General features: G+C 54.8%; 10 protein-coding genes across 10 annotated transcripts; 6 read left to right on the top strand and 4 right to left on the bottom strand.

Annotated features, from left to right (window-relative positions):
* Nucleotides 1–598: 598 nt before the first annotated feature.
* OT_ostta05g02426 (Prefoldin) lies at nucleotides 599–13,313 on the top strand (the record flags this gene model as incomplete). The annotated part of the gene is made up of 2 exons (XM_022984259.1): nucleotides 599–710; nucleotides 862–13,313. 2 exons carry the CDS (start codon nucleotides 599–601, stop codon nucleotides 13,311–13,313), a joined length of 12,564 nt encoding a protein of 4,187 aa, XP_022839009.1.
* A 156-nt stretch (nucleotides 13,314–13,469) lies between these two features.
* On the top strand, nucleotides 13,470–14,426 carry OT_ostta05g02422 (Ubiquitinyl hydrolase, UCH37 type; the record flags this gene model as incomplete). The annotated part of the gene is made up of 1 exon (XM_003079300.1): nucleotides 13,470–14,426. The coding sequence occupies one exon, from the start codon at nucleotides 13,470–13,472 to the stop codon at nucleotides 14,424–14,426; it is 957 nt and encodes a 318-aa protein (XP_003079348.1).
* Nucleotides 14,427–14,541: 115 nt separating this feature from the next.
* OT_ostta05g02420 (Serine/threonine-protein kinase, active site) lies at nucleotides 14,542–16,182 on the top strand (the record flags this gene model as incomplete). Its single annotated transcript, XM_022984258.1, has 1 exon — nucleotides 14,542–16,182. One exon carries the CDS (start codon nucleotides 14,542–14,544, stop codon nucleotides 16,180–16,182), a length of 1,641 nt encoding a protein of 546 aa, XP_022839008.1.
* On the top strand, nucleotides 16,179–17,288 carry OT_ostta05g02418 (Sugar nucleotide epimerase YfcH,-like putative; the record flags this gene model as incomplete). Its single annotated transcript, XM_022984257.1, has 1 exon — nucleotides 16,179–17,288. One exon carries the CDS (start codon nucleotides 16,179–16,181, stop codon nucleotides 17,286–17,288), a length of 1,110 nt encoding a protein of 369 aa, XP_022839007.1.
* Nucleotides 17,289–17,351: 63 nt separating this feature from the next.
* Nucleotides 17,352–18,173, bottom strand: OT_ostta05g02410 (Methyltransferase type 11; the record flags this gene model as incomplete). Its single annotated transcript, XM_022984256.1, has 1 exon — nucleotides 17,352–18,173. The coding sequence occupies one exon, from the start codon at nucleotides 18,171–18,173 to the stop codon at nucleotides 17,352–17,354; it is 822 nt and encodes a 273-aa protein (XP_022839006.1).
* Nucleotides 18,174–18,216: 43 nt separating this feature from the next.
* OT_ostta05g02400 (unnamed product) lies at nucleotides 18,217–18,609 on the top strand (the record flags this gene model as incomplete). Its single annotated transcript, XM_022984255.1, has 1 exon — nucleotides 18,217–18,609. One exon carries the CDS (start codon nucleotides 18,217–18,219, stop codon nucleotides 18,607–18,609), a length of 393 nt encoding a protein of 130 aa, XP_022839005.1.
* Nucleotides 18,610–18,654: 45 nt separating this feature from the next.
* Nucleotides 18,655–22,005, bottom strand: OT_ostta05g02390 (ABC transporter, conserved site; the record flags this gene model as incomplete). Its single annotated transcript, XM_003079298.2, has 1 exon — nucleotides 18,655–22,005. One exon carries the CDS (start codon nucleotides 22,003–22,005, stop codon nucleotides 18,655–18,657), a length of 3,351 nt encoding a protein of 1,116 aa, XP_003079346.2.
* Nucleotides 22,006–22,315: 310 nt separating this feature from the next.
* On the bottom strand, nucleotides 22,316–23,253 carry OT_ostta05g02380 (RWP-RK domain; the record flags this gene model as incomplete). Its single annotated transcript, XM_022984254.1, has 2 exons — nucleotides 22,316–23,023; nucleotides 23,137–23,253. The coding sequence occupies 2 exons, from the start codon at nucleotides 23,251–23,253 to the stop codon at nucleotides 22,316–22,318; spliced, it is 825 nt and encodes a 274-aa protein (XP_022839004.1).
* Nucleotides 23,254–23,945: 692 nt separating this feature from the next.
* Nucleotides 23,946–25,259, top strand: OT_ostta05g02370 (P-loop containing nucleoside triphosphate hydrolase; the record flags this gene model as incomplete). Its single annotated transcript, XM_003079296.2, has 1 exon — nucleotides 23,946–25,259. The coding sequence occupies one exon, from the start codon at nucleotides 23,946–23,948 to the stop codon at nucleotides 25,257–25,259; it is 1,314 nt and encodes a 437-aa protein (XP_003079344.2).
* Nucleotides 25,260–25,361: 102 nt separating this feature from the next.
* Nucleotides 25,362–26,909, bottom strand: OT_ostta05g02360 (DNA photolyase, class 2; the record flags this gene model as incomplete). Its single annotated transcript, XM_003079295.2, has 1 exon — nucleotides 25,362–26,909. One exon carries the CDS (start codon nucleotides 26,907–26,909, stop codon nucleotides 25,362–25,364), a length of 1,548 nt encoding a protein of 515 aa, XP_003079343.2.
* Between the last annotated feature and the right edge of the window lie 186 nt (nucleotides 26,910–27,095).

Raw genomic sequence — 27,095 nt, 5'->3', positions numbered from 1 at the left:
TCCACGTTCCGTCGCGTCGACGTCGCCGCGCCCCAAGCGCGCGCGGTCACCCGCCGCGGCCGTCGCGCCCGAGCCACCGCGCGCGCGCGCCGCCGTCCTCGACGCCGGGCGCCGCGCTCTGTCGAGCCGTCGCGCGCCACCGACGCGCGCGCGTCCTAGCACACGCGCATCGGGCGTCTCGGTGTATCGTACACCACGCGTGCGTGTCCCATCACCGTGCACGCGATGTGTCCATCGCGGTCGGTCGTCCTCGCGCGTCCCGCCCTCGGGCGTCCGTCTCGTACTGCGCGCGTGCTCGACCGATCACCGACGTCGAGCGACGACCGAGCCCGGACGCGCGCGCGGTCGATCGCGCGTCGGTGCGCGACGCGTGACGGACGACGGACGACGGACGACGGACGCGCGACGCGCGACGCGCGACGACGGACGCGCGACGTGCGACGCGCGACGCGCGACGCGCGCGTGGCGGTACCGGTGAAGGAAGCGCGCGCGCGAGGACGAAAGCGCGGGACGTGGGTATATTTGAAGAATTGGCCCCGATTCGGGATCGTTTGGATTCTGAACGGATTCTCGAGCGACGGACGACGGACGACGCGCGATGAGCGGGAACGGCGCGCGCGTGCTCGGACGCGATGGGCTCCGAGGCGAACGTGATAGCGCGGAGGCGACGCTGAAGGCGATGCGGAGCGATAAATTTGAATGGCTCGCGAGTGCGTACGGCGACGGCGCGCGCGCGCGAGGCGATCGAGGTCGAGCGACGCGTTCGAGGATCTAGCCGCGTTCGATGACGACGACGAGGATGATGGATGAGAGTACGGATGAGACTGACGAGTGGAAGCGATGGGTTTGTGACGCGCGCAGAGTGTAGATTCGGAGGTGAAGGGTGCGAGCTCCCCGCCTCGGAGCCGGCGGAGGTTGCGGGAGAGCGCGGAGACGAAGGGAGAAGCAAGTCGAGTAATATTTTCAAGGGGTTACTCCTAGGTGTGGACATGAGAAAAGACGCCCCAGATGATGTGCTCTCCCGTCCCCGCGCTGACAAGAAGCGAGAGAAACCGCCAAAACCGCCGCCGCCAAAACCGACGCCGCCAAAACCGACGCCGCCAAAACCGACGCCGCCAAAACCGACACCGCCAAAACCGACACCGCCAAAACCGACGCCACCGGCGGAAAAGGAAGATTCGGAGAGCACGCTCACGCGACTGTTGGGTGCTCTGAGCCAAGATGACGACAGTTTTGGCGAAACTAAGAACTCAAGTCCGCTCATCAAGCGCGTCGATAACCCGTTAGGCGTGAGCTTTCGTGTTGACCCGTTGGCTTTGTTGCGGAGAGGCGAGACGGAAGTTGCTGGTGGCGGCGATGTGGACGACAGTTGGCGCATCCGAGCCTTGCAAGCCGAGGATGCTCTCCGCAAAGAGCGCAAATCTTGCGAGGACTGCCACACCAAGCGAGACAAGTTGGAAGCATCGCTTGCGCGGCACGAGGAATGGCTCAAAACTGAACGCGAGAAGACGGCGGCGTTAGGACAGGAGTTGAACGATCTCAGAGCGCAAATGGATGAGAACTTGCGTGATCTGAGCAGCAAGTCAGAGAGCGAGCGCATCAAGTCAAAACGCGCGCTAGATGCTGCTATCGACGCAGCAAATCGCGCTGCAAAAGACGCTGCGTTGGACGAACAACGCAAGCGTGACCAGATCGAGGATGTAAATGCGAAACTCAAGCGACAGATCAAGGAGCTTGAGGGCGCAAATACGGCCGCTGAGGCTCGGATATCAAAGCTCGAAGATGAACTCAAAAATGCGTTCGAAATCAAGTCTTCGATTAGCGTCACGACGATGACGAACTCGGCCTTTGCGGAGCTGGAGACCGCTAAGCAGCGATTGGAGCTCACGAATGAAGAACTCCTCAAGTCTCGCGATGGAAAGTCGGCTGAAATCGATCGGCTGAAGGGTGAGCTTCAAGACTTGAAGGATCAACTCAATGCCACGAAAGGCGAGCGAGATGATGCACAACGCGCTTTAAAACATGCGGAAAAGACACTCCAGTCGGAGAAAAGTGCTTTGCAGAAGGATCTCGAGAGACAATGTCATACGGTGACGGTGATCGAACGCAAGCTCAGGCAAACCACAGAGTCTCACGTTCGTGAAATGACCTACATTCGCTCCAAGCTCACAAAAAGTGAAGAGGCGCGCGCGACAGATAGAAAGGTGTTTGACTCTGAACGGTCTGGTCTTCGCTCAGAAATTGCGCGTCTCATGCAACTTTTGGCCAAGGCGGAGTCTCGCGAGGAGCACGCGCGCAACCGCAAGCGCATTGCTGAGGAAGAAGTATCAGTTGCCAACGCGAAAATTCGAGACTTGCGTATGAGCGATCGTCACAATTATGACGCTAGTCAGAGCCTGCCGGACGTCGAGAGAACGCTCGTGGAGCGAAGAAGTGGCTTAAGTTTTTCTCACCTCCTTTTGAAGATGCAGAATTTCGCCCTGAAATCGCGTATTGTCGAGTGCGTGAATACGATTGAGCAATTGCGGCTCGATTATTCAGAGGCTCAAGTTCAAGTACGATCGACACGAGATTTACGTCGCGCAGATAATGAAAGCAACGAAGCGCTCTTCGATGATTTGCGCAGGCAAAACGTGGCTCTTCATGACCAAGTTGAGAAGCTCCAAGTGGACAAGACCACTGCCGAGCAAACTCATAGTGCGCACGTACTCAGATCAACCGCGGTCATCACGCAGCTGAAGCAGCGTCTGAATGACTCAGAGGCTGCAATCGTTGCAACGCGACAAGCGAGTAGCGACGCACTTTCGGCTTTACAAAAGATGTTTGACGAGCAAAAGACATCATCTGCGGAGGCGTTGGCAGCGATTGAGGAGACACTTAAGGCGAAGGATACTGACATGCTCGCTTTACGAGAGGAGTTGGCATCAAACGGCCGTATGATTCTCGCAGAATCGGAAAATGGCGCAGTTCTGCGGAAGCGCATCACGGCTTTGGAACAAGAGCTTGATGAAAAATCTGCTGAACTGTCAAAAAGTCGTGCGGCTCTCAGCGTGGCGAAATGGCGCGCGTCTATTCGCACAACTACCCTCAAGAGTGCCAACGACGCCCTCGTACTCTCGCTGGACAGTTTGAAGAGCGAAATTCAAAGTATGAACGAGCTTCGCAGGAAGGACTTGCAACGTATCACGTCTCTTGAGGATGAGCTTACCGGACGCCCTAATTTTTCGCAGGATGATGGCGCTCTGCCATCAACAAACACCACTGATGAACAGACGATCGCAACGTTGGAAAAGAAATGTAGGGAATTACGAGCGAAGAATGACGAGGATGTTGCAAAGTATAGGAGACTTCTCAGGGAGAAGGAGAAGGAATCAGTTCAACAGAAGCAAGACGAAATCATGAAGCTTCGGGAGGCGCACAGCATCATCAATACGCAGGCGTTAGATTTGAGCAGACTTGAAGCGAAGAACGCACAACTTGAGTCGGCTATTTCGGAGTGCACTAAAACGGCCAGTTCAACAGAGCAGCAAATGATCGCATCGAGAAAGTCTCTGTTGGCGATGCAGCGGCGCTGTGACACTCTCGAGAAGGAAAGAGTTGAACTCCAACAGAAGATGACCCTCGATCCTGCAGCTAGCTTGGTTTCCAGAGAGCTAGAACTTGAGGCTCAGTTGACCAAGCTTAGGATCCAGAACGACTCCAAGTGCCTCGAACTTGAGACTATCGAAAAGCGACTGCAAGGAGAACGCGCGAATGACATCAAAGAACTGGAGCAGATGGTTGAGTTTCTGCAGCACAATTTGAGTTCGATGACATCAATGCGTGACGAGGCGAAATCTGAATTGCAACAGCTCGCAAATGAGCTGCGCGTTCTCAAGCAACAATGCGTAAAAAACGAAGAGTTCGCGACTTCACGAGAACAAGAAATGTCCCATTCTCTAAAAACCCTCAGGAGCTCTCTTGATGCGGCAGTCAAAGGATCTGCCTCTATCCAGCGGCATCATGATGCGCTACAAAAGAAGGCAGATGCTCAGAACATTGAACTCACCAAGCAAAATGATGAACTGCGCGACATCATCGCGAAACTTAGGGCCGAATACAAAGCGGGCATGGATCAACGAGATCAGCGTATCGCTGCCCTCGAGAAGAGCAATGAAGAGTACGAGGCGTCTATCAATGAGAAAACTACGAAGTATTCACGAGATCTCGAGGATGAGATGAAACATCTTCAAAACACCGTCGTCAGCGAGCAAAAGTCGTACGCAGCATTTGTGAAAGCAACGAAGAGAGAGCGCGCTAAAATGAGATGGGTCGCACTGCGCGACAAACTGCGTATGCGGCAAAGACACGCAAACTACTACGGCGTTTCGGTTGACTTCGCCAAGTCCTTGAAGCGCCAACTCGTTGAACACGGTTACGAGGCGACGAAAACGTGCCGTTCGATGAGTGCTGAAATTGAGAAGCTCAAGAAAGAGCTCGAGGAGATGAGAAGTGGTAAAGATTCGTTGGCTGAAGTCATCAAAGAACATTCTGCCGATAGTAGCTCAAAATTAGCTCTTATTCGCTGGGAGTACTTGGTACGTGCGCTTCGGCTTCAAAATCGACATCGTCGATTCTGCGAGCACGCGAATCAGTTCGCGGGCGCCCTTAAGAACGAAATTCAATCCGCCGAAGCAATCAAGTTCAAGAACTCGGCCGCATTGGCCGCTCGTGATAATCGCATCCAGGCCTTAGAGGACATGGTAAACGATTATCAATCCTCCATGCACGAGGCGAAGACGGCCTATTCAAGTTCACTGGAGAAAGAGATCATAGACGTGCGTTCGCACGCAGATGTTTTGCGATCAAAACTGATACAGGCCCGTTGGTCTTGGATGTGTTTGGCCCTTCGATCGAAGAAACGACACGAACGCTACTTGACTGTCTCAAAAGATTTCAGTAAATCAATGAAGGCTGAGCATAGTTATCTCGCAGACACATACACGAAGACTGTCCGATCTCGCAATGATTCGATCGCCAAACTTCAGAAGCAACTCGACGATGCAACTCAAACAACAAAGATACTTCGAGATGAGATTGAATCGTTGAAAAAAGACGCCAAGACCACTGCCAAACAGGCTGTCGAGCGCGACAAATGCGTAAAAGATCTGAACAGCACTATCGAAGAACTCAGGCAACAACTGAAGGAGGCGTCGGCTAACGTGCAGTCTCTCAAAAAGACATTATCGGATGCAAACGGCGCCTTGTCTGATGCACACTTATCCCTGGACCGGAGCAAATCGAATCAAGCCGTGCTTCGGTGGCACTTTACTTTCGCCTTGCTGAAAAGCAACGCCCGACGACATCGTCACGCTTCAAACTGCAAACACATCATAGGCGCGCTGAGACGTGAAATGAAAGAGTTTGGTGCAACTCGCGTGGCCCACCGCATGATTCTCGCGAGTCGAGACAAGAGAATCAGTACTCTGGAAGAGGTTATTCAGGGCTATCAAGAATCTTTGCACGAGCAGCAGACTTCGTACTCAAGGAAGCTCGAAGACGAACTTGGAGAACTTCGAGATAGAGTCAACCAAGAATCTCAAGCGCATGTTTTGTCCATGGCCGCGATGAAGGCGTCGCGAACTCAAACTCGATGGGTCACGTTTTGCCGCGCGCTGCGTTTCAGACAAAGTCACATTCGCTTCTTGCAAGTATCTCGCGAGTTCGGTTTTTCAATGAAAACGGAGTTCGGCGTGTACGTGGAGTCGGCCACAAATACTATCCGCTCTCTCGGTGGGGACATCGACAAGCTTAAGAAGGACCTTGACGAATCCGATGCGAAACGAAGAGCTCTCGAAGATGACATGGGCAAGACTCGAAAGCAACGTGACGATGTGGAAAAGGCGCTGGATATTGAACGTAGGAAGAGTTCGGCACATAGTGGGCAGCTTGCGCATGCAAAAAAGTCGTATGAGCAAGAGTTGGCTAATGTCAGAAAACAACTTGAGAACGAGATTGCAAAAAATGCAAACTCGAAGAAGGCTTTGGATGCCCGAATCAATGAACTTCAAGCGCTTGTGGCTTCGTTAGAGAAAGGCAATGCAGAACTCCAGGCGAGTGCTGAGCAGACGAAGTCGAGACTATCAAGGGAAGAGGCGAAGTTGCGATCCGATCTCGCTGCGATTCAAAATCGTTTCGAGAAGCTAAAGAAGGACCTTGACGAATCCGATGCGAAACGAAGAGCTCTCGAAGATGAAATGGGCAAGACTCGAAAGCAACGTGACGATGTGGAAAAGGCGCTGGATATTGAACGTAGGAAGAGTTCGGCACATAGTGGGCAGCTTGCGCATGCAAAAAAGTCGTATGAGCAAGAGTTGGCTAATGTCAGAAAACAACTTGAGAACGAGATTGCAAAAAATGCAAACTCGAAGAAGGCTTTGGATGCCCGAATCAATGAACTTCAAGCGCTTGTGGCTTCGTTAGAGGAGGGTAATGCAGAACTCCAGGCGAGTGCTGAGCAGACGAAGTCGAGACTATCAGGGGAAGAGGCGAAGTTGCGATCCGATCTCGCTGCAACTCATAAACGTTTGTCCCAACTTTCAAACGATCATTCAAAGCTGAAGGATGATAAAGCAGATGAGTGTGCAAAACTTCGATGGAGGTTGTTGATACTCTCCGCGAATATGCAGGCTCGTCACAAGAGATTCTTCTCCGTCTCCAAAGGCTTCAGCCGCGCCGTCGCTGAGGATCACGAGATCAAGGCGGGTTATGATGCTAAGATCATTGAATCTCAGAACGCTGTGATCGCAAGGTTGAAAGATCGCATCGCACTTCTTGAAAACACGGAGAAACAGCTTCTTGAAGACATCTCAGCTCTCAAGGTGCAGTCAAGTGCCGATGATGTCAAGTCGCGTACAGAACTAGCAGATCTTCAACTCAAACTCACGGAAAGCAAAACCATCATCAACACACTCAAAGAAGAAATTGATGATATGTCTAAAGATGCGAAGAAGCGCGCTGATGAGGCTACACGATTGTCGAGAATAGAGGCGGATGCTCTACGAGTGCGAGTGCGTGATCTTGAGAAGAAACTGGAAATCAGCAGTAAGGCGGCAAGAAAGATTGAAGAGAAGCTTAATGGTGAGATCGAGAAGCTCCGAGAGCAGTTGGATAAAGCGCGCGCCAAGGATATCCACACTAAGCGTATTAGAGAGCTTGAGACGAAGGTGAGCAGTCAGGAGGCGTCGATTGATGAACTGGAGAAGCTTCTCACCACTGTCAAGCACGCTCATCAAGACGATATTGAAGCAGAGCGCAAACGGATCGGGGACCTCGAGCGTGAGCTTGAGCGCGCGCGATTGGCGATCCAGGAGTACGACGCAACATTAGAAGCGGCAAAAACTGCATCTTCTGGGAACACACAGAGCTTGCATACCGATATCCAAAATCTCCGGGAAATGCTTGACAACGCTGAGAGTGCGAACAAAAAGCAATTGGTGGCCGCGCGAACGAAACTAGCTATCTTCCGTTGGGCTTGGATGTGTCGTTTGCTTCAATCTCGACAAATACATCATCGACACGTCCAGCTGGTGAAAGCCTATACTGCCGAGAAGCTCGTTGATGCTCGCAGGTGGCAGGCCACAAGCGACACGACCGTCAGGTCTTTGAACGACCAGCTGCTCGATGCGAAAGCCAAACTTGCTGATCATGACAAGACAGAAGCCGCATTGCGCGATAGTCAAGTTCGAGTGGCTGGTCTTGACGTTGAGCTCGCTGAACTTCGAGCAAATCGTGATAAAGCCGCAGCTGAAAGCGATAAAGCATTGCGCCGTCTCCAAGATGCGAATGCCCAGCTTGTCCGAGACATAGATGCCTTAACGAAGACGCACGAGACCGAGGTGGCACTAGAGAGGGCAAATGCTGAACAGACCAAAGCAGACTATGAAGCGCAAATAGAAGATTTGAAGTCAAAGATCCGATGCATGGAAGACGAGGCAGTGGAACGAGAGCGCTTGGCCCAAGAAGACTTTAGGCTAGAGCTTGAAGCAGAGAGGCAGCGTATGAAGAGTAAAGCGAACTCAGATGCAGCATTCGAGCATAGTCGCGTCTTGCAAATACGAGAGGACCTTGAGAAGCAACTTGAGGAATTACGCAAGAGGATGAAAGCTGACGCTGAAGCTGCAGAAGCGCGGGGTCGTCAAATGCAGGCAGATTTTGAGCAGCAAATCGCGGATCTCATCGAAGTCAACAAGAAGGAACATACAGTCAATAAATTCCGGCATGCGAGTACTTTGGGACTGCGTGATAAACGCATCCATGAACTTGAAGCGTTATTGTTGGAAGCGCAGAGTGGATGGGAGATGTTGAAATCCTCGTCAACTGGTGACTTGATCACACTTCGCCGCGAGCTCGCTGAGTCCCGAAATCAAATCGAGGCACTCGAGGCTGCCAGAGAGCTGGATAGTGATGCAAAACGCGTGGAGGAGATGATTGCTCTTGAAAAACAGATTGGCCTGCTGAAGAATGATCTAGAGCAAGCGAAGGCTTCTATTGGTCAATTGAATTCTCAGCTTTCTGCGAAAGATGGCGCTCTCACAAGCGCCGAACAGAACACCAAGTCAACGTGTTCCCTTTTGCGCTGGGTCTGGATGTGTCGTTTGCTTCAATATCGACAAATACATCATCGACACGTCCAGCTGGTGAAAGCCTATACTGCCGAGAAGCTCGTTGATGCTCGCAGGTGGCAGGCCACAAGCGACACGACCATCAGGTCGTTGAACGACCAGCTGCTCGATGCGAAAGCCAAACTTGCTGATCATGACAAGACAGGAGCCGCACTGAGTGGACGCGCTGCGCAAGTGGCTGAACTCGAACGTCGAATTGCCGACCTTGAACTTGAGCTTGGTGAGCTGAGACGGGTGAGCGAGGAGGCCGCGGCGGACGGCGAGAACGAGGCACGTCGTCTGAGAGATGCGAACGCAAACCTTGCTGCGGAGATTGATGGCCTCAATGAGAAAATCGGTTTTTTGAATTCACAGCTTTCTGCGAAAGATGGCGCTCTTACAAGCGCCGAACGGAACACCAAGTCAACGTGTTCCCTTTTGCGCTGGGTCTGGATGTGTCGTTTGCTTCAATCTCGACAAATACATCATCGACACGTCCAGCTGGTGAAAGCCTATACTGCCGAGAAGCTCGTTGATGCTCGCAGGTGGCAGGCCACAAGCGACACGACCATCAGGTCTTTGAACGACCAGCTGCTCGATGCGAAAGCCAAACTTGCTGATCATGACAAGACAGAAGCCGCACTGAGTGGACGCGCTGCGCAAGTGGCTGAACTCGAACGTCGAATTGCCGACCTTGAACTTGAGCTTGGTGAGCTGAGACGGGTGAGCGAGAAGGCCGCGGCGGACGGCGAGAACGAGGCACGTCGTCTGAGAGATGCGAACGCAAGCCTTGCTGCGGAGATTGATGGCCTCAATGAAAAGCTGAGAGTGCTCCAACGGGACAATGACGACGAACTCAAAAAAGTCAAGGCTGATCACGAAGCTCAAGTTGAACAGCTGCGTGGTCTATTGCGACAGGTTGCGGAAGATGCAGCCGATGGTGAACGGGAGGCGCAAGAGAACTTCAAGAATATGCTCGAAGCTTTGGCTAGTCGTCATAAAGCAAAAGTAAGATCGGATGCCGAAGACGCTGAGTCGCGTTACAATCTCATGGTTGAAGAGTTTGAACGTCAACTCGCAGACCTCAAGTTACGTTCAAGTACGGAAATGGCTGAGGCTACAAAACGTCTGGACCAGGCCCAAGCGGATTTCGAGCAGCAATTGAAGGATATTGGTGAAGTTCAGAAAAAGGAGATTAACGTGATGAAATTCCGTCACTCGAGCGCCTTAGAAGTTCGTGATTCTAGGATCGAGGAGTTAGAGAACATGCTGCTCACACGTGAAGGTGATGTTGAAAAGATGAGGGCAAGTCAGTCTGGAGATGCAATCTCAAGTCGTAGACAGTTAACAGACTTGCGTATTAGCATTGAAGACCTGAAGACGAAATCAACCGCTGACGCAGAAGAAGCCGAGCGTCTGACGAAGCGTCTCGAGCATGAGATTGCTGCTTTACGTTCGAAGATTTTGTCGTTGGAAGGAGCTAACGATGATGCAGTCATGCAGCTGAAGTCCCAACGGGGTGTGTTCTTGTGGCGATTGCTTCTCAATTCCGCTCGTCTGCGTGATAAACACTCGCGTTTCCGAAATATTGCAGTCACGCACAGCAAGGCGACTATATCGGAATTGATCAAGCACAAGATGACGGCGAACGCAACGATCCGTACCCTGCAAGATAAGGGTGGCAACGCAAAAGAAATGATGAAAGAGATCGAGGCGTTGAAGAAGCACATCGCGCAGCTCGAAAACGATCAAGCAAAGGCGGAGCTCGAGCTGTTGCGTCAAAGAGCTGCAGGTACAGACGAAGCAGCTCGCTTGGACGAAAAACTCAAGGCCGCACAAGAAAAGCTCGTCGAGCAGAATTTGAAACTTGCGCTCATCCCAAAATCACAAGCGCAAATTTCACAACTTGAGGAAGATAAACGTAAACTTGGGGCTGAGCTTGATGGCTTGAGAGCGGCGTTGTCTGCTGCTGAACGGTCGTCGGAAGGAGCTAACGATGATGCAGTCATGCAGCTGAAGTCCCAACGGGGTGTGTTCTTGTGGCGATTGCTTCTCAATTCCGCTCGTCTGCGTGATAAACACTCGCGTTTCCGAAATATTGCAGTCACGCACAGCAAGGCGACTATATCGGAATTGATCAAGCACAAGATGACGGCGAACGCAACGATCCGTACCCTGCAAGATAAGGGTGGCAACGCAAAAGAAATGATGAAAGAGATCGAGGCGTTGAAGAAGCACATCGCGCAGCTCGAAAACGATCAAGCAAAGGCGGAGCTCGAGCTGTTGCGTCAAAGAGCTGCAGGTACAGACGAAGCAGCTCGCTTGGACGAAAAACTCAAGGCCGCACAAGAAAAGCTCGTCGAGCAGAATTTGAAACTTGCGCTCATCCCAAAATCACAAGCGCAAATTTCACAACTTGAGGAAGATAAACGTAAACTTGGGGCTGAGCTTGATGGCTTGAGAGCGGCGTTGTCTGCTGCTGAACGATTACAACATCAACAGCCAGTCTCGGATGTTAATGACTCTCTCTTCGTCGTATTGAAAGAGCGCATCACGCATCTCGAGCAAGAGCTTGTCGAGATGGAGCGTAATCACACCACGAACATCGAGAAAATCACTATGGAGAACAAGTTTGCGCTTGAGAAAGAAGTAAACGATCGTGAGAGTGCCGCTCGTGGCTACGCCCGTATCATCGAAGATCTCGAAGGCGACCTCGCTGAGATGACGTCTTCACGTGATGTCGCCGTTTCAGATATGATGCAACTACGACTCAGACTGGATGAGCTCGAACGTACTGCTAAGGCGAAATCCGTCGAGTCATCAGGTAACAACAGCAATATTCGCGACTTGGAGCGCGAGATCCACGTACTTCGAACAAAGATTGATCACCTTGAAGCTGAGCTTGCGACGGAGCGAAGTGGGCGCGAACGTGAAGCAAAGGCGCATCGTGATAAGCTCGCGGCGAGAGATCGTGAGGTTTCAAACATCTCAAATGCGCACCAAATAGCGTCTGAGGAAACTATTCGTGTGAGAAAGGAACTTACACTTAAAATCACGAGTCAAACGACGCACATAGAGCGTCTGGAGATGCAAGTCAAGGAGCTCAAGGCGGCGCACGATGCGATGCAGAATGACTTGGATGCCGAAGCGGCTCGCTCGAGTGCGAAGTCTGCTGACTTGCTTACCGCAGAGCACAAGCTGAACAACGAAAACGATTCATTGAGGCAAAAACTCGCTGATGCCCTTGAGGAGACTGATCGTTTACGGCTGGAGAAGGATTTTATCGCGAAGGAGTTCAACTTTTTCCAAATCGAGTCGAGACAAAGCGCGGACTTGCTTCAGCGCAAGTTGGAACGCACTCAAGCGCAGTTGAACGATGCAGAAGTCCAGATAGCAAAGCTTCGCGCGCAAGTCCAGGAGTTCGCAGCTGAACAAGAAGAACTCATGTTCGAAAGCCAGCGTATTCAAAAGGGAAGCGATGTCAAGATCACAAAACTACAAAGTGAGCTGTCCTCGATGCGCATCCAGTACGAAGAACAAAGTCGAGAGCTGTCGGATTCGCTGCAGCAACGAATCGATGCTCTTCAGGAAGAACTCGACGCTGAACGACATGAATCTACGAAGGCGCGAGAAAGTGCTGTACGTGAGGTGGAAGCGTCTCGTACGGGCGAAGAGGAGATGCGGGCAAAAGTTTCCGACCTCGAGTCTGCATTTGCCACAGCGCGCGAGGATGCCACAGCTCTGGAAGAAGACCTCAAGGCCAGTCAAGAGGCTTTAGAGTACGCCGAAAACTGGGCAAAGATGAGCGACAAACGAGCGCAAGGCGCTGAAGACTTCGTCATGACGCTCAAGGTTGAGATAGCTGAGCTGAAGAAGTCATTGGCTACTGCGAAGGCGCAACCTGACGACGGCAAAACGAAAGAGCTCGAGAAGCTTCTTAATGAATGTCAAGAGAAATGTCAGTCGCAAATGACTGAAATAAATGAGTTGCAGAAGTCGTCGGCTACTGCGAAGGCGCAACCTGACGACGGCAAAACGAAAGAGCTCGAGAAGCTTCTTAATGAATGTCAAGAGAAATGTCAGTCGCAAATGACTGAAATAAATGAGTTGCGTACCGAACGGGACAAACTCAAGGCGAAACCGGAACCCGTTCCGGTAAACCCGAATGTTAGCTCTGAGAAAGTGAACTTTGACTTGGGCGAAGAGTTCAAGCTCGATTTACCAGAAATTCCAGAGAGACATCCGGCGTCGCCACCACCGAAGCCGGTGTACGCACCGCCGCCACCACTGAAGCCGGTCTACGCGCCGCCGGAGCCCGAGCGCGAGTACGAATACGACGTGTCAACAGAAATGCAGCGTTCGTATACGACGACAAAAGATGTTGTGACAACGTATTCAGACGAGATCGAAGAGTTCGAAGACGACGAGCCGATGAATTACGGTGTGATTGAGGAGGAGGAGGAAGTCCTCGAAATTGTCGAGTACGATTCCGATGGCAATGAAATTATAGTTGAGAGTAGAACGCTCGAACCCGGTGAGGAACTCAATGCCAACACAGTGCTTGATGACTACTCTGAGAGGAACTCTCGGAGCGAGCCAGCCACGACGGTTGCTCGTCGAGGTGGTCTGTGGGCTCGCATGGACGATGCCGCAGAAGGTATCATGGATTAGAGAAGCGATGGCACGTAGGCCACCAGCTCAGACAGCACTGTAAATAAAGTTATTACGTACCACTCGCTGTGTTAAACAAGGTGTGTTAAAACAGACCTTTCCAAGCGCGCGTGCTCGTCCTCTACACTTGCATTCGTCGACGCGCTACCTCTATTGATGGAGTGGACTACGATAGAGAGCGATCCCGGGGTGTTCACCGAACTCGCGCGTGCCATCGGCGTGCGCGGTGTAGCCTTTGAGGAGCTCTACACGCTCGAAGCTGACGAACTCAAGAGACTCGAACCAATTTACGGTTTAATTTTCCTCTTCAAGTATCGCGGCGACGACGGCGGCGAGGTGTGCGCGATCGACGCAGAGGCGGAATCAAAGGGAGTCTTCTTCGCCCGGCAGATGATCCAAAACGCGTGCGCGACGCAGGCGGTGCTGAGTGTCCTGTTGAACGCGGACGACAAGTTGGAGCTCGGCGAGACGCTGAGCGCTTTCAAAGAGTTCACATCCGAATTCGACGCGGAGACGAAAGGGCTCGCTATTTCGAATTCAGATGTGATCCGGGATGCACACAACTCGTTCGCTCGCCCGGAACCAATCGTGTTGCAATCCAGACCCGCGAGGGAAGACGACGACGTTTTTCACTTCGTCGGTTACGTGCCGAAGGGGAAGGTGGTGTATGAACTCGACGGGCTTCGACAAGGACCGATCAACCATGGACATTTCGGAAATGAAGATGATGATAAAACTTGGTTGGACGTGGCAGTGCCCGCGATTCAGAGAAGAATCGCGGCGTATTCGACGAATGAGATCAAGTTTAATCTCCTGGCGGTTACAAAGGATCAACGGATATCGCTTCGAGAACGAATAGCAGAGCTCCAAGGAATCGGCGACAGTATTGGCGATAGTCTCGCGAAAGAAATTACACAACTTAGCTCAGAACTAGCGTATTTAGAGTCGAAAGCGGAAGACTGGCGGAATGAAAACATTCGTCGGAGATGGAACTACCTGCCGTTCATCTTTGGCCTCCTACGAGAGGTAGCCGCCAAGAAGCAGCTCATGTCGGCGTTCGAGATCGCGAAAAAAAATCGCGAGAAAGGTGCGTCTGACGGACAAACTCATTGAGGTCACTCGCTTTACGACTCGACCTGCTAAGCACTCATGATGACTTGTTACAGTAGAAAAGAAATTGACGCATCCTATTTATACTCGTACTCTCGCGAGAGATCCTCACTGTCGCATGCCCGTGAGGCGAACATCGAATGGCCGCGTCTATGTGCTCCCGCACTTGTCGCTGAAGGCGGAACCGGCTGTCGGTTCGCCTTCATTCGTTGCTCTTAACACAGCTCCTCACAGAGGCTTGCAGCTGACCAAGCTGCAGACTATCAGCGGGCATAAACTCGAATCGAGGTGTGAAGCATCGACGAATAGCAAGGCGGGCTGCGATCAGCGATACGATCGCATACAAGTGAAAAACGTACGCTCTCATCGTAACTTGTGTGCAAGCGCGGTCACTCCAAGGTTTACTCCAACGCTACCGCCGTTGAGTGTTCGGTCAGCACGCAGACACGGAGCAGGAGCAACGGCACTCACAGCTCAAAGTAGGCGAGAGTCCGACGTGAAACGATGTTGTCGTCGAGATATGCGCACGCATCCCAATGAGGAAGGGGGAATGCTCGCTAAAGAGGTGCTGCAAAGGCTTTGGAAAAGGTTACGAAAGAAGGATCGTATTGAAATTGAACGGTATGACTGGGTGTGGTATGTTCCCACAGTCGACGTGTTCGCGGACGGAGACACAACAGATAGATCGCAATTTCTTGACTGCTGCGGGACGCGCGAGTGCGTGCATGGTGACTGCGTGAAATCATTCAAAGGCGAGCATATCGCGTTTCGATTTGAGTTGCTTTCCTTGCTTGGTGCCGGGAACTTTGGCCAAGTCTTTCAGTGCTACGATCATAAGCACAGCCGAAGAGTTGCGGTCAAGATGATCAAGGTCGATACAATGTTTAAGGATCAAACTCGAGTGGAGATTAAAACGCTTGAGCGAGCTTCCATTGGATCGTCTCGAGTTGTGCAAATGTTTGAGCACTTTTCGTTTCGCAAGCATAAATGCGTGGTGCTCGAGCTGCTTCACATTAACCTGTATGAACTGTTGGCCGCACGCAAATTCGAGAGAATTCGTATTGAGCACGTTAGACACATCGCGACACAGATGGTCGACGCGTTGCTGTACCTGAAACAAATTGGCGTCGTGCACTGCGACATAAAACCCGAGAACATCCTTCTTGTGCATGCCGAGACCTTCGATGTTAAGCTTATCGACTTCGGAAGTGCGTGTTTCGAAGGTCATAGCTCGTTTACATATATCCAGAGTCGCTTTTACCGCGCTCCAGAGGTTATGCTAGGGATTGAGTACGGTCATCCCATCGACATGTGGAGTCTCGCTTGCGTACTCGCCGAGCTCGCAACCGGACGCACGCTGTTCGTGGGCGATGATGAGGCGCAGCAACTCAGCATCATCGCCAATCTCATTGGTCCACCTCCTACACGTATGATCACCGAGGCATCGCATCCCAATCGGCGGGTCGATTGTCACGTGTCCACCTCGACACTGCTGGACGACACCTCTGTTACTAGCGCCGAGTCTCCCTTGGTGCGATCCCTCCGAAAACGTCCGCATCGAACTCAACACATCGTCGACGTTCAAAGCAACGCATTCAACGCCTTCCTTCGGCGCGCCTTGCACTGGTGTCCATCCCGCAGGCTCTCGCCCGCGGACGCCAAGGCGCACCGCTTCCTCCGCTCGCGCAAGCGCTCCACACCGCGGCTCACCGCACAGACGTCACCTCGTTCGTCTCCTCGCGCGCGTCGCGAGCGATGACGATAGCAAACACGCTCTCACGCGGCGCCGCCGGCGCGCCGTCCCACGCGCGCGGGTCGCGTCGCGGTCCGGCCACTCGAACGGATAAGACGCGAGTGCAGAGACCTTTTCGCTTCGCTCGCGCGTCACCAACACGCGTGAACGCGTCGGCGAGCGAGGATGGGACGTCGAGCACGACGCCCGAGCGATTAGTCGTCGCCGTGACCGGAGCCACGGGTTTCGTGGGGAGTAAACTGGTGGAGACGCTCCTGCGCTCGGGCGCGGAGGTTCGCGTGTTGACGCGAGACGTGAGCAAGGCGAAATCCAAGCTGTCGGCACGCGGTATGCCGCGCGGGGACGTCGCGTTCGTGCCGCCGGAGAAGTGGCGTCGAGGGATCTTGGGTGCGACGCACGTGGTAAACCTCGCCGGGGAACCGATCAGCACGCGGTGGGACCCGAGGGTGAAGGGCGAAATCATGGCGTCTCGCGTCAAGACCACGAAGACCATCGTCGATCACGTGAATTCGATATCCGACGAGTCGAAGCGACCAAAGGTACTGGTGAACGCGTCGGCGATCGGGTACTACGGCACGAGCGAGACGGATACGTACGATGAGGCGAGCGGACCCGGCGCTGACTACCTGAGCCAAGTGTGTCAGGCTTGGGAACAAGCGGCGACCGGCGCGCAGGGGTGCAGGGTGGTGATTTTGCGTCTTGGCATTGTTCTCGACCGAGATGGAGGAGCGTTGGGGAAGATGGTGCCGACGTTTCAGGCGTTCATGGGTGGTCCGCTCGGCGACGGACAGCAGTGGTTCAGTTGGATTCATCGGGACGACGCCGTGGGATTAATCATGGAGGGTCTGACGAATGAAAAACTCGTCGGGCCGGTGAACTGCGTCGCTCCAACGCCTGTGCGCATGCGTGAAATGTGTGAATCTCTTGGGGAAACGTTAGGAAAGCCGAGCTGGTTACCGGTGCCAGATTTCGCGCTGCGCGCTGTCCTCGGCGAGGGCTCAACTTTGGTTCTTCAAGGTCAGAGAATTCAACCGAAGACCGCGCTCGAGGTCGGGTATAAGTTCAAGTACGAGCGCATCGATCAAGCGTTGAAACAGATCCTCAATCGATGAGCGAGCGCTTCATTAGGCTATTGAGTCTGCGTGTGCGTACAATACAAAGTTGATTTCCGATATTCACTTTGTCGCTTTGATCGCGACGAAGCACTTATCCTTTCTGACGACCTCGACGTTGCGAAAACCGACGGATTCCATCATTCGACACACAGCGCGCTCGTTCCAGAAGGGTGTGTTGGACTTTCGCTTGCGCGTGTAATCCTCTTCGCTTCCGGTTGTCTTAAGAAGCACCACCGTCGACACGAGCGCCTTCCCACCCGGTCGCAGCGTCCTGTGAAGCTCCACGAACCCCTTGACAGGGTCGTCCCAACAGTGCGCCCCCGCCGAGGAGTGCACTGCGTCGAAGACTTCGTCTGCGAACGGTAAATCACTCACGTCGGCGCAGCACGCCAGCGCGTCGTCTCCCAACCGCTCGCGCGCCTCCTTCACCATCGCCTCGCTGTAATCGATCGCGATCACGGATGTAAACGACCCCGGTGCTTTAGCTAACTTTTCCGTGATCAACCCTGGTCCACAGCTCGCGTCGAGCAATCGCTTGCTCGGCGCCAGCACCGTTGCCGCGCACTCCGCCTCCGCGTCCGGTCCGGGATACCCCAGCGCGTTGAACATCTGTCTGTACCCTCGCCAATACGCCCACGCAAACGCCTCGGCGCCGAACGGTGATCTCAACGACGCCTCCTTCGCGCGCGCGCGCCTGAAATCTCCCCCATCGACGCTCTCCTTCGTCGAAAGCGCCCACTCGGTGAGTGGGACGTCGTCCACGCGCGGCGCTTTCGACGCCCGTCGCGCCGTCCACGCGCGCTCGAACGAGCGAGCGCGCCGAGGGAGACCGCGCGCGACGACGCGCGCGTCCGCGGTGACGCGCGGCGCGCCGGCGGACATGTCCACGCGAGGCGATGGCGTCAGACGCGCGCGCGCTGAAAAGATGACCGTCGCGCTCTCGCGCGCGGGCGTGGTGTCGACCGCTCGAGGGAGACGCGCGCGAGAGAGAGGCGCGGTGGGACGCGCGGCGAGGGCTCGAGCGCGCGGCGAGGTCGTCGTCGCGTCGTCGTCGGGCGATTTCTCGCGAACGCCGAGCGATGGGCGGCCGAGCCCGCTGGACGCCGTCGTGCGGTGGTTCGCGCGGCAACCTGGGAATTTGAGGGACGTCACCCCGCTCCTGCGATGGCCGAGCGAACGGTTGTTTGCGTGGGGAACGCTGAGGGGGATCGTCGGGAACGCGTTGGCGGTGATGGCGGCGCTGTGCGCGCTCACGTTGTTTCTAGGCGCGGCGGACGCGGCTTTGTTGATGGCGCGCGCGTTCGTCGGCAGGGCGTGAAATGTCTCGCTAGGTTGTGAAATATTAAAATATGTATCAACTCGTTTACTTGTTTCCCTTGAGGCGGCGCTCCTCGGCCTCCTTCTCCGCCTTTCGGGCGAGCTTCTTCTTGTAAGCTCGAATGTCGTCATTCCAGATTTTCACCGTCTTGTCCTCGCAAACCCAAATTTGGTTCGCGACTTGGTCGATGAGACGGAAGTCGTGCGAGACGAGTACGAGACCACCGTTATAGCGTTTGATCGCCTCGGCCAAGGCGTCGATCGCCTCCAAATCTAAGTGGTTCGTCGGCTCATCCAAGAGCAACAAGTTCGGGCGTTGCATGCAAATCATGGCAAACACGAGACGCGACTGTTGACCTTCCGAGAGTTCGCCAATCTTCTGCGTTTGCATACGACCCGTGATGCCGTATCGCCCAAGGTAAGCCCGCCATTCTTCGTACTCTCGCTTCCACGTGAGCGTGTTCGGGTACTGCTCCATGAAAAACTCGAGCGGATTCATGTCCTTGTTCAACACGTCGACGGAGTGCTGATGGTACTTGCCAATGCTGAGCGCGGGATGGCGATCGACCGTACCGATCGTCGGCGTGAGCTCGCCAGTCATGAGTTTCAATAGCGTGGATTTACCGGCACCGTTCGGGCCCACCAACGCGACTCGAGTGTCGCAATCGACGCCAAGCTCCAAGTTTTCGTACAGGAAGTTCTCAGGTTTGCCATTGTACGCAAACGATACGTTCGCAAATGGCAGCACCGGCGGCGGGACCTTTTGACAATCGGGGAAGTCAAACTTAAAGTCGGCTTCTTTCGCAACCGGCGGCGTCAGACCAGCGGCCATCATCTTATCGATGATCTTCTGCTTCGATTCGGCTTGTTTGCGCATGTTGGAGTACGTACCGCACGATGCAATAAACTCCTTCAAGTGCTTGATGTCAGCCTGCTCCTTTTCGTACTTCTTTTGCTGCACGATATTGTTCTCTTCGACGGTGTTACAGAAGGTGTCGTAGTTGCCAGTGTAGTACGTGAGCTTTTGTTGCGTCAACCAGATTATGTGCGTGCAGACGCCGTTTAAGAAATCTTGCGAGTGCGAAACAATGATCAAACACTTTTTGTATTCAGCCAGATACTTTTCCAGCCACACGCACGCCTCGAGATCCAAGTGGTTCGTAGGTTCATCCAAAAGAAGGAGCGTCGGTGACGCGAACAATGCCTTCGCAAGCGCGACACGCATGCGCCAGCCACCAGACATGTCCTTCGTCGGGCGATGAATCATTTCTTGACTGAAACCAAGTGAGTGCAAGAGTTCCGAGCCGCGAGCCTCGAAAGTTGTCGGATCTATTTCTTCCAGACGATCATAAATGAGCTCTAATCGTTCGTCGTCCGGACCAGTGGTTTCGAGAATGTGTGCCTCGAACCGGTTGAGGCGTTCCATTTCGGCTTGTACCTCGTCGATGACAGCTTGAATTGCCGTACGATCGCTCGGAAGAGCTTCCTCGCGTAAGTGATACAGATCAATATGATCCGGAATCGGGACCTCGCGTGCAGCGAGGCACTCAAGGAAGTTGGTCTTACCGCAGCCGTTTTGACCAATCAAGCCGTAACGTCTACCGATGGTGACTTCAATGTCGCAATCCTTGATGAGTTCACGTCCGCCCATGCCCATGGAGAAGTTGATGATCTTTATGTCCCGAGCGGTCGGTCGAGACGCCAAGACGCCGGTGCTGATACGCTTCAGAGCAGCACCGGTGGCCTCAATATCAACCTTACCCATCGCTTGCTCGATGCTAGTGATCTTATCATCTTCGCCATCGTCATCACCCTTCTTCTTCTTCTTCTTTTGCGCACGAGCGGCTTCACGTTCCGCCTTCTTCGCAGCCTTAGCGGCTTCTTTACGAATTTTCTCTTCCGCAAGCGCCTCGAGCTCGGATTGTCGCTGAGATTCCTCTGCAGCGCGCTTTGCCGCGAGCATTTCGCCAAGCTTCTTCGGATCGAGTTCACCATCAACCGCAGCTTCTTCAAACGCTTCGTCGGGGATTTCCACAGCAGGTTTGAAGAGCTCCTCTTCCTTATCCTTCTTGATCGTTTTATCAGCAAGAACGATGCCTTCAGCCTCCAACGCCTTACGTTCGGCCTCACGTTTGGCCTTCTTCTCGTTCTCGGTCATATCCACTCCTCCATTCTGTCCTTCTTCTTGGGACTCGCCGTCCTCAAATCCTGGCGGGGCAACGGCGTCCGGAGTCCAACCCTCTGGCGGTGAGTAGTCTTCTTCCTCCTCCTCCAGCAAGTCCGCGTAATCGTCCGTTTCGTCCGGAAGCATTTCAACGTTGTATAGATCACCCAAGTTCTTCGCACGCGCTAGGTTCTCCGCAGCCTCTTCCGCCGCCTTTCGCTCCGCCTCCTCGTCAGCGGCTTTGCGCTCCTTCAATAAACGAGTGATCTCGTCATCGGCCGCGCTCGCACCGCCATCGACTTGCGCCTCGGATCCGCCAAGCTGCTGTTCGATGATCTCGCGCCCGGTGAGTAGGTTCTTCTTTAAGCGCTCTTCTCTCGCCTCCTCGATAGAGGCTTTCATCTTTTCAACGCGCTCAGTCTTCCACTTCAGGTAAACATCCAGAGTCATCGGCGTAAGCGTCTTGTTACTCTTCTTCAACGCAATAAGCTTTTCACGCAAGATATCTTGATCGGTCTTCCTCGCAGCGAGCTCCGCGAGCATACGTTCCCGGAGTTCGCTCTTAAACACAAATCCCGGTGGAAGCTTGTGCCTGTACTTGCAATCCGCCCCTCCGGGGCAGTGCCAGAACCAACCGTAAAGCTTCTTCTCAACCGCCTGCAAGAAGTGCTTACAGACGATGGTCGTCTCGTTGTTTGAGTTCACTTCCTGACCGTGCTTCTTCGCGATCACCGCCTCGAGCTTCTTCTGGTCCCACATCTCGATCGAGTCCTCATCCGGGATCTCGTATGCGCTTCGCTTCTGCTGCCGCGTCGAGATGTCCAACTGGTGCGAGTACTTGCACCGATCTGCGCTCTTCGGACAGCATCCGTGCTTGAAGAACTCACACAACACCGTCTTCGGATCGACCCCATCCGGCAAAGGCGGTTGTTTCACGTCGATACCTTGAGTTCGCAACAAAAACTCGAGCTGCTCCTTCGCCTTTTTCCGCTCCGCCCGCATGTGTTGCTTCCCCAGCTCCGTCGTCGGATCGTTCATGTCCCGCAAGCGCTGCATCGCGACTTCGTGCTTCTTGTTCATCGCCGCTCCCTTGGTCATCCCGAACGATTCGTTCTTTTGTTCGAGCTGCTTGATCTTCTTCGCGTCCGCCGCTTGCTCCTTCTTCACGTCCTCGTGGGACATCCCTTGCTTCTTCGCCCGCAGGCGGTTCTCTTGCGCCGGAGTCTTACCCATGGTGCGCGATGACGTGCCGTGTTCACGCGCGTCCGAGCGTTCGCGGGATCTCGGAGCGGTGCGAGGCCTCGCTCGCGACGCGTCGTCGAGCTCTGCGGCGGCGAGGCGCGGCGGCGGGGCTTGGGTGTGTCGTCGTCGTGGGACTCGATGCTGAGTCGTGACCGGTCGACATTTGATTTTCGAATCGCGGGTCGAGCGCGCCGAACGCTCGAGGGATCGGTTCGGTCGACGACGACGTTTCTGCGATGACTACACGGCAATTCAATAAACGATTAAATAATGTGATCGGGGCGGCGAGCTAAAATGGCGCCTACAGCGCTGTTCCACCGACGGCGGCGAGGAGGAGGTTGGCGTTCATGTCAAAGCGCCTCGGCGTCGGCCGAGAGACGTTTGATGGTAATTCACGCCTCACTGGGGTGCGTTTGAGCAAGTCACCGAGGAACGGCTGGACCGTAGAGTCCCTAATAATCGGTGCGGCCAGTGTGAACGTCGATTCGGCCGGTGAAGCGCTGCTCTCTCGATGAACGTCATTTTGAACCACGACGGACGCCGCGGAGAGGAGTTGATCCAGGCTACCGTGATCATCGCGAGTGGGAGCGCTAGTTTGCTCCATTTCGCCTCGCGATCTCTTCTTGTTTGTCAGCCTTTCGTCGTTCGTCCTCGCCGATCGCTGAGATCCGGAACCAACGGACCCGTACTCGCCGGATTTTCCAGAAACCTCGGCTGAGTTTTCGCGCGCCGACGAACTCTCGAGCACTTTACGCCGTAACTTGGAGTTGATTTTACCCAACTTGGCATGCGCGTTGCTATTTGGTTGCGCCAAGACAAGTTCGCGCGTCTTCTTGATCGTTTCCAATTTCGAAGCCTTCTCGTCTTCGCTCGCGGCGGCGACTGTGCGCGATTTTTGCGTCTCCAGGATGGAAATCATGTTATCCAGCTTTCTCATTTTCCGAAACGGCCAACGCGCGATACCGAGCTCTCGACATCGCACTTTTAACACCGTGACGCACACCCCGAGCTGCGAACACGAGACAATCGGCCGTCATCACGTCAGTCTCTCGCGGATAACGCCGCGCTCGAATTCCCGCGAGGCGCGTCCGCGCCTTCTCGCCCTCGTCCTCGCGCACGCACCCTTTTCGCCGCCTCCGTGATCGGCATATGAAACACCCCTCGCACATCTTCCTCCGTGACGACGACGTGCCCCCCGCGCCCCCGTCGTCGCGTCGCCTCGCCCCCCCGCGCATCCATCGTCTCCACCCCCGCCGTGCCGCCCCGCGCCACCCGCGCGGCGCCACCGTCGCGCCGTGGACCCAGCGCGCGGCCTCCGCGCCCGATCGCGCGCGTCGTCGTCCGCGACCGAGCGCGTCGCGGTCCCGTCCGCGGCGCCGTCCGCGCGCGCGCCGCCGTCGCGACGTCGTCGTCGGCCCGTGACGTCGCGTCGACGCGCGATGGGTGACGACGTCCGGGCGCCGCGCGTGCGCGAGGTCCACGCGCGTGGGCGAACAGTCCCGAAAACGATCGATCCGTCGCGCGCTGGATGGTGCCCCGTCGCGCGTCATCACCACGGATTTTGACTCTTTGCTTTGGGCGATACGAAGAGGAATACGGCTGTTCGTACCGGTATTGCCCAAAAAAGAGGAATAAGAAGATTCAGGCCGACTACCGGGAACGTTCATACCTAATGACTTCGGGGAAAGGTGTCGTCACGATGAAGGTGTGTCAATACCTTTTGACGAGTCAGCTCTTGAGTTAATGAGGAAGGGGTCAAAGTTATGGAAAAGTTATCGAAATCAGCTGTTAACCAATAGCGCGAAAACGTCGTGGAATACGTGATCCGTGCGCCGCGACGGGCGCGATCGACGGGCGCGATCGACGGGCGAGACGAATCGACGCGTCGACGTGGACGTCTCGGACGGGCCGACGCGCGATGGCGACGCGTGATGGCGACGGCGACGACGACGACGACGGCGAGCGAGGGCGATGCGGGGGTGATCGCGGTCGTGCGCGTGCACGCGCGGGTGCGGCGGGAGGGGGCGGTGGAGGGCGTGGTGGCGGCGGTGAAGATGCGCGCGTCGGCGTCGGCGTCGATGGACGCGCGCGCGGGGGCCGAGTTGACGAGCGATGCGGGGCCACCGTCGACGGCGGACGCGTTGTTGCGACGGGAGTGTGATCGGGTGTACGTGGCGGACGTGGAGTGGCGACCGGGGGCGGTGCGGTCGAGGCGGTTGTTGCCGTGGCAATTCGTGGTCGAGGCGCGGGCGTATCGCGTGAGCGAGACGCGAGAGGAGATGACGACGACGACGATCGCGTCGAATAACGAGGGGCAGACGACGGTGGCGTGCGAGAAGTGGGTGCTGCCGTCGCTGGATTTTGAGGGCGCGTGGGAATCCTTGGAGTTTGACGACGACGGCGTGAAATCGAGGCTGTTGGCGTACGCTTCGACCGCTTTGATCTTCTCGAAGAGCGGAGTCCGTCAGAGCGTCGTCGCTTGGAATCGAGTGGTGTTGCTGCACGGTCCGCCTGGGACTGGGAAGACGACTCTGTGCAAGGCTCTGGCTCAGATGTTGTCCATAAAATTCTCGGATGTCTTCGACGAGAGTTTTCTAATCGAGGTGAACGCGCACAGTCTGTTCGCTGGGGTGTACTCCGAAAGCCCAAAACAGGTACACAGAGTTTTCAAACAGATTCGTGAGTTGGCTGAAAACGGCAACGCACTCGTGTTCGTGCTCATCGATGAAGTTGAGAGCGTCGCCGCCGCGCGAACGAGCGCGATGAGCGCGAATGAGCCAAGCGATACAATTCGAGTCGTAAACGCGCTCTTGACGCAAATCGACGCGCTCAAATCAAAACCAAACGTGATCGTGCTGACGACGAGTAATCTAACGCAAGCGATAGACTTGGCGTTCGTCGATCGAGCCGACATCAAGTGCTTCATCGGTCCTCCGGGCTTTAATGCACGGTACAATATTCTTCGGTCTTGTGTCCAAGAGCTCATCGATCGAAGACTACTACATGGCGCAGCGCCTGTCGATTTGGACGATTGTACTGCGTCCAATTGCCCGACATCGCTGGCTCTGCGCACTGCCGTGCAAGCGACGGATGGTTTCTCCGGGCGGACATTAAGAAAGCTCCCGTTTCTGACGTATAGCTCTGTTGGATCGGGCGCACAATGTTCCGTGCAGACTTTCTTACGCGCGCTGACAGTGCAAGCGAAAAGTGAGCTCAACGATCGTCTGCAACTGAAACGAACGTGACTACCACGGTTTAAATTGCGAATAATATCGGTCGATAAAATAATTATCGCCGCGAAGTGCCGGTGCCGGCGTATGATATTTTATGAAACAACGCGAAATATATTACACTCGAGGCCGTTTCAAAAACATGTCCTCTAAACGCATCTGTCGCCTCTTCGACGACCCGCCTTCATCATCGCCCCAACGTTCCAAGTATCCTTTGATGCCGGCGGGGAACTTTTTCATCATTCCGGATTCTGAGAAGCGCCGTATGGTGCCCGTGATGCTCGCTTCGTGGAATTCGCGATCGTGTAAACCAAAGCACCAGCCGACGCCCGTCAAGCTCACAAAATTTCTCCCATCGAGTGAGTAGCGATTGTTCAGCGCCATCGCAATCCGCCAACCTTCCTCTGGCGATGCACTCCATTCGAGTATTTTCTTTCCCCAGTACATACGCAGATAATTGTGTTGTTTTCCCGTCGAGACGAGCTGTCGCTGCGATGCGTTCCAGAGCTTGTCGTGCGTGGATCCGCACTCAAACTCTTCGAGAGTGTACGTCCACTCTCGTCGGTCGTCCGCATGCTTCTCGAGGGTCTCCTTCGCCCACGTCGGCAGTCCGTCGTACGTGTCGTAGTTCGGATTCCGAAGCGCAAAATTAATGGCCAGTTCTCTTCTCACGATGAGCTCGTCCAGGAACACGTCAATGCTCGCGCACACGTCTGCGTCCTCTTTGTGCGCATCGCGGAATTCAAGCGTTTTTCGCGCGATCTCTACGACTGAGATTTGACCGTAGTGTATGTGCGGCGAAAGATGAGACTGTAGACACAGAGTCGGGTCGTTCCTTGATTTGTGATAGCGAGAGAGCATCTTCTTTGTCAAGAAAGCGTCTAGCTTCGCCCTTGCTTGCGACTGTCCGCCTACGTGGGAAGAAACCCTCGGACATTTTGGATCTCGCACGAGTCCATGCGTGTCAAGGACTCCCAAGCACGCATCGACGCCTCGATGAAGTGGCAGCACATCGAACTCGACTATGGTGCTTTCAAAGCTCTTCCGCGTGGCGTCATCGAGAGCTCCGTAAATGTACGGAAGAACGGCACACGCGACGCGCGTGTACTTCCCGATCAAAGGTAGTACTTTAGGCCGAAACGTCGCGGCCGCCACCTCAGCTCGAGCGTGTTTCATACTCAGCTGCGGAACGACGCAATCAGTCTCCACTTCCGTCACCGTGCACGTTGCTCGAGTCGCCAACTCCTCGCGCCAGCGCCGCAACAGCCGCAAGTATGCCCCGTCCACGACGATTTCAACCGCTCGCTCACTCGCAACGATGATTGCCTCCGGAGGCGAACACGCTACGGCGTAAAACGCAATCTTTCGTCGCTCCAGAGCCTCCCTCAGTTCGCACAGTCCCTCAAACATGAAACCGATGTGTCTCTCATTCGCCTCTGGATAATTCGCCGTAGAGCAAAACAACGCGATCACGGGCACCCCAGATACGTTCGCTCGATCGACCGCCGTCTCCAACGCTTCGTTTGCTGTCGATCGATGCGATGCTTGCACCCAGAGAAGGACGTACTCCCCGCTCGCTCGTCTCGGCTGTCGATTCAACGCTCGCGCGCGCTCGAGCGGAACACTCGCGCGCAGACGTTCCGACGAAGCCTTACGCAGCGCCATCGTCCGCGCATCCTCCACACCGCCGCGAGGGACTTTCGACATCCCTCACGTCGCTCTCAGCACTCGTACCGCGTCTTCACCGCTTTGAACAAGCCAAGAATGAGAGCCACGAGCACGACGATGGATTCTTGAAGCGTCGGCGCCGCGAATACCTCGACCGGTCGATCTCGCGCCTCGCTCTCGTCG

This window comes from Ostreococcus tauri, assembly GCF_000214015.3.
Source record: "Ostreococcus tauri WGS project CAID00000000 data, contig chromosome 05, whole genome shotgun sequence".
NCBI lineage: Eukaryota > Viridiplantae > Chlorophyta > Mamiellophyceae > Mamiellales > Bathycoccaceae > Ostreococcus > Ostreococcus tauri.
This window is presented reverse-complemented; position numbering and strand designations above follow the sequence as displayed.